This window comes from Thermobia domestica, chromosome 1, assembly GCF_964235325.1.
Source record: "Thermobia domestica chromosome 1, izTheDome1.hap1.1, whole genome shotgun sequence".
NCBI lineage: Eukaryota > Metazoa > Arthropoda > Insecta > Zygentoma > Lepismatidae > Thermobia > Thermobia domestica.
The window spans coordinates 170394758-170399101 of NC_137454.1; the positions used below are offsets into that span (position 1 = coordinate 170394758).

A 4344-nucleotide genomic window follows, 5' to 3' on the forward strand; every position below is an offset into this window, starting at 1 on the left:
ATATCATTTCGTTTTAGTCGGCCCGGATTGCCATGTGCTAGACAACAGATATATTAGGGATCGGGGGTTCCAATCCCGCCTCGGACATACTTTTGTTGTACTTTCCACCTTACATTTCATTGTTATCTTTCTCTTTCGTAGTGTTTCGGATCCCACTTTACACTATAGGTCCCGTCCTATATAGCTCCGGAGCTGACCGATGAACGTAAAAATGGCATCACTCAATTTCGTTTTTCAAATGCATCAATATTTTGTGACACTGTTGACATTTTGCTATGTTATGCTATCGGTGTTATGCATTTGAACTAAATTCATAGTATGCGACCCAGATTCCTTTATTACCATCTGTTGCCACATATCAGACTTCTCAATTGTACATTTTCAGCACATGTAGCTCCAACAGTGTGCCACACTGTACCACTACACTTCACTGTTATATTTAGTGATAATAGTGCATTTTAAATCTGTGCACACTTGTATATGGTTCTATTTCAAACTAAATATGTTTATGTATAGTTAGCAACACTGCTTCACCTATGGCAACACTGTGGTTTTCGATAGGGCATTTTGTTCTCATTATATTGTGCAACTTTTGGTTTGATTTCTTTAACGGCTTTCCAGATATTTACTTTAAACATACATAATTCTATGATATAATTTTTTGGATATTCAAATTTTGAAGCCCCGTAGCTCCTATCCTTCTGGTCCATAGCACCTTAAATTTTGCTCATTTTCATGCTCTATCAGATGTGCTATGTGGCAATCAGATTTGAGCCCCAACTTGTGGGACCTTCCCGTGTGAAGAAGAAAGTTAGTTTCCACTTTTCATATCCTGTAGGGTATCCACCTAAATTTCTTGCTAGTCCTAGAAATTTAAATGTTGATATAATTTCTTGTAGAGATCATAAGACAGTGTTAAAAAACTTGTTATCAAAAAGGTCTAAATCAATGTTATCCTGGAGAGAAGCATTTCCGTATCCTCAAAATTTTTAAAGAAATACAGCTCGACAAGATTGTCCAAAAGAAATAAATTTTATCTCCTGATGTTGATATGGTTCCAGTCCATAACTTGATCGTGATTTTGAAGGTTTTCTTTCCCGATTGCATATACAAAAGTATGGAAAGTGTGCATATGTTATTCCTGAGTATAAAGTGAAGAACACCTCTGCCATTATCCCAAGAAACAAAAATGAATTTATTTCACTAGTGAACAAGAAACTAGCTCGCCAGTATCACATTGAAGTTTTCGAAGAGAATCAAAAAAACATCAGAACTACATTAATGGAGAACAAGAGCCAAAGCCCATTACTACATATCATGGGCGACGATTAGGGGGGGCAAAGGGGGGCAGTTGCCCCCGCACTTTTTTTAAGTAACCAATTAATGTATATAGTTTCATTTGGAAATGTAACGATTTTGTATGTGTTTCTGATTAATAGGAAAAAAATGCTGCCATATAATATTTGCTGTTGCGTGAATACGTATTGGTTGTCTTCCCGTGGAGTAAAGAAAGCTACAGTAATTGCGTTTTAATCGCCACAGAAAATAACCCCCAAAAATAACCTATTGGAGCACAATTTCAGCATACTTTCATTTCTTCTTACAAGGGCTCGATATGTTAGTGAGCCGCTTTGAAGCTAATCGAAAGAACATTATGCAAAAAAGTAGGGCCTATTTCACAAGTTATTCTTTAATTGCGCAAAAATTGACAGTTCCTAAAATGTCTTTTCTTCTTTCTAAAGTAAGGAATATCGATTAAAAAGAGCGTGATAAGAAACAACTTCTACCTTTTCCATTGTTTTGTAGTGTAATATACGAGTGAAGTGTTGTGTTTAAGGATGTACGAGTGTATATGCAATAAAATTTAGTAAATTGAACATAATTCTAGGTTTTAAGTTTATTTTGTATAACTGAAGTGTGGATTGTAAGTATTGTTGTGTTTTGATGTGTTCCAAGAAAGTGAAATCTGCACCTAATGGCAACGAACATATTTCAAGAAGTTGCAAAAGCAAATATTTCTTTAAATGTCGTAGCATATGCTTGTAGTATTTACTGTCTTTCATTTTCTAAGAGTAATAACATACATTTAATAGCATGTGTGGAATTAAATATTACGTTTTTCATTAATCCTCAGTTTCAATATAACTTTAGCAAAACAAGCATCATTATTCATTACTATGATTAATATTATCCTTTCTATTTATTCGTTTTGCAAATTTATTAAATAATCTGATCACACAATTTTCCAGACAGAATTTTAAGATGTTCATGAGCAAGGAATCAAATCTCTTCTTACACTTTCGTTGTTTAAGAGTACAAAGGGCTATACCCGGCTGCACTGTACGACCCTTCTGAATCGTGTTTCCCGCTCATCCAGCGATAGAGTGCAACGTTGCCACATGGTCATTCATTGCAGTTTCCCTCCCTATTTTTTCTCGTAGTGTAACCATAACTAACTACTGATGAAATAATAATAATAATAATAATAATAATAATAATAATAATAATAATAATAATAATAATAATAATAATAATAATGCTCTCAGGGTTCCACAGGGTCCGATCTCAGTCTACTTTTATTTTTAATATTGGTGTTATTGGTGACAGAGAGCAATTTAGTAGACCTAACTTCAAAATTAAGTATAACGCAAGCAAGTAAAATTAGTGTACTCACCAGTTCAGGCATCTCGCAAAACACCCATTCCAAATTCAATCGTTTCATCTGCAGTGTCCGTGTCGCTGTTACTTTCCTGATTGGCCCTGGGATTTCGCAAAGTACCTATTTCTAATTCATCAGTTTCATCTGCAGTGTCCGTTTCACTACTACTTTTCGAATTAGCAGAATAATATACTACATCGTCATTTCTATCTACCATTTCAATGTCACTATCACTGTGAGAATCTTCCAACACACCCACACCTAAATCGTCACTTTCATCGGTGTCACTATCGCTTTCCAAGTTGATGATAACGGGGTCATGATCATGATCAATTAATCCTTCAATCTCCCACATGCAATTTTCTAACCTTTTCACGTGTTCAACACAGTTTTTCCATTGCTCCCCCCTATTTTATTAATGCCTTCTTCCATGAGATGCAGCACCTCATTCGCTCCAAAATGCTTGTTTCCACTGGCAATGTGTTCTTTCACTGCACCCCAAACCATTTCTATGGGATTCAGCTCACAGTGAAAAGGTGGTAAACGTGCAACTTCATGTCCAGCAGCTTTAGCCATCTCATCTAATACAAATTTTTCACATTATTTTGCTTTGTGTTTTTCTAAAATTTGTTGAAGCTCTACTTTGGTCATTGAAGGGTCCCAAGAGATGGATTTGTTTGTTAACCAAATCTGGATTTCCTTTTTGGTGCTTCTTTTACTAGGAACTTTTTCAGCTTTGCGTGAATGATAACTTGCAATATCAAATAACAAAACTGAATTTGGGGGCACGTTCGGTAAAAGCTGCTCTCTAAAATATTTTTCATAAACTTCAGCGTTCATTTCCCCATGGTAATCCCCACTCTTTTTCTTCCCCCGAAACAACAGCTGCGCTCCAGGCACAAATCCATCTTCAGATCCTGCATGGACCAGAATAATTCTTTCCCCCTTCCCCCGTGGTTCTTTTAGACCTGTAGTAAGTCCTTCGCGCTGCGCTTGAGAGGCTGATTTGATTGTCGTGTCAACCCATCTTTTGGATTTTGTGTGACCCAAATTCGCCCATGTCTCGTCAGTATAAATTATGGGCCTTCCGTCTTCTCTGGCTTTCTTGATTGCCCTCAAATATCGGTGTCTCCAAGATACAATATCGTCTCTGTTATCAATCAACAAGGAGTTCTTCTTTTGTCTCATGAATTTAAACCCCATCTCCTTCAGAAGCTTGCGCAAAGTCCATGGTTCGATTTTGGGAAGTCCACCAACTTGATTTAATCGTTCACAAATTTTTGCAATAGTGGGTAGTTCGTTTTCTCTGAAAAAACTATGAACGTGTCTTCTGATAGCTTTTCTGGTAAAGTCGTCATAAATTTGTAGCCGGGTTCTTCGTGTGTCATTTGGACGCTTTTTCCTCGGTGTTTGTAGTTTACCACCCCCTTTAATAAATTCCTGTCTTATGTCATAAAAAGTCGACATTGCATGCAATACCAGTCGCATCGTGTGTACGTCTTACTGCCTCGGAAACTGAAATGCGGTTGTTGGGTCCATCCCGAAAATACGAATATACGTTAAGAACAAGTTGTCTTTCGCCACTTGTCAAAATATGTTTAGACTGTTTCTTATAACACTGGGGAGAAACAAGTCTGTTGTGATTTTCCATTTTGATATTATATCAAGTTAGCCCAGAACTAAAA

General features: G+C 36.6%; 1 protein-coding gene across 1 annotated transcript; it reads right to left on the bottom strand.

Annotated features, from left to right (window-relative positions):
- Positions 1-3259: 3259 nt before the first annotated feature.
- Positions 3260-4126, bottom strand: LOC145672423 (uncharacterized). Its single transcript, XM_081741584.1, has one exon. It carries the CDS (start codon positions 4124-4126, stop codon positions 3260-3262), a length of 867 nt encoding a protein of 288 aa, XP_081597710.1.
- Positions 4127-4344: the final 218 nt, after the last annotated feature.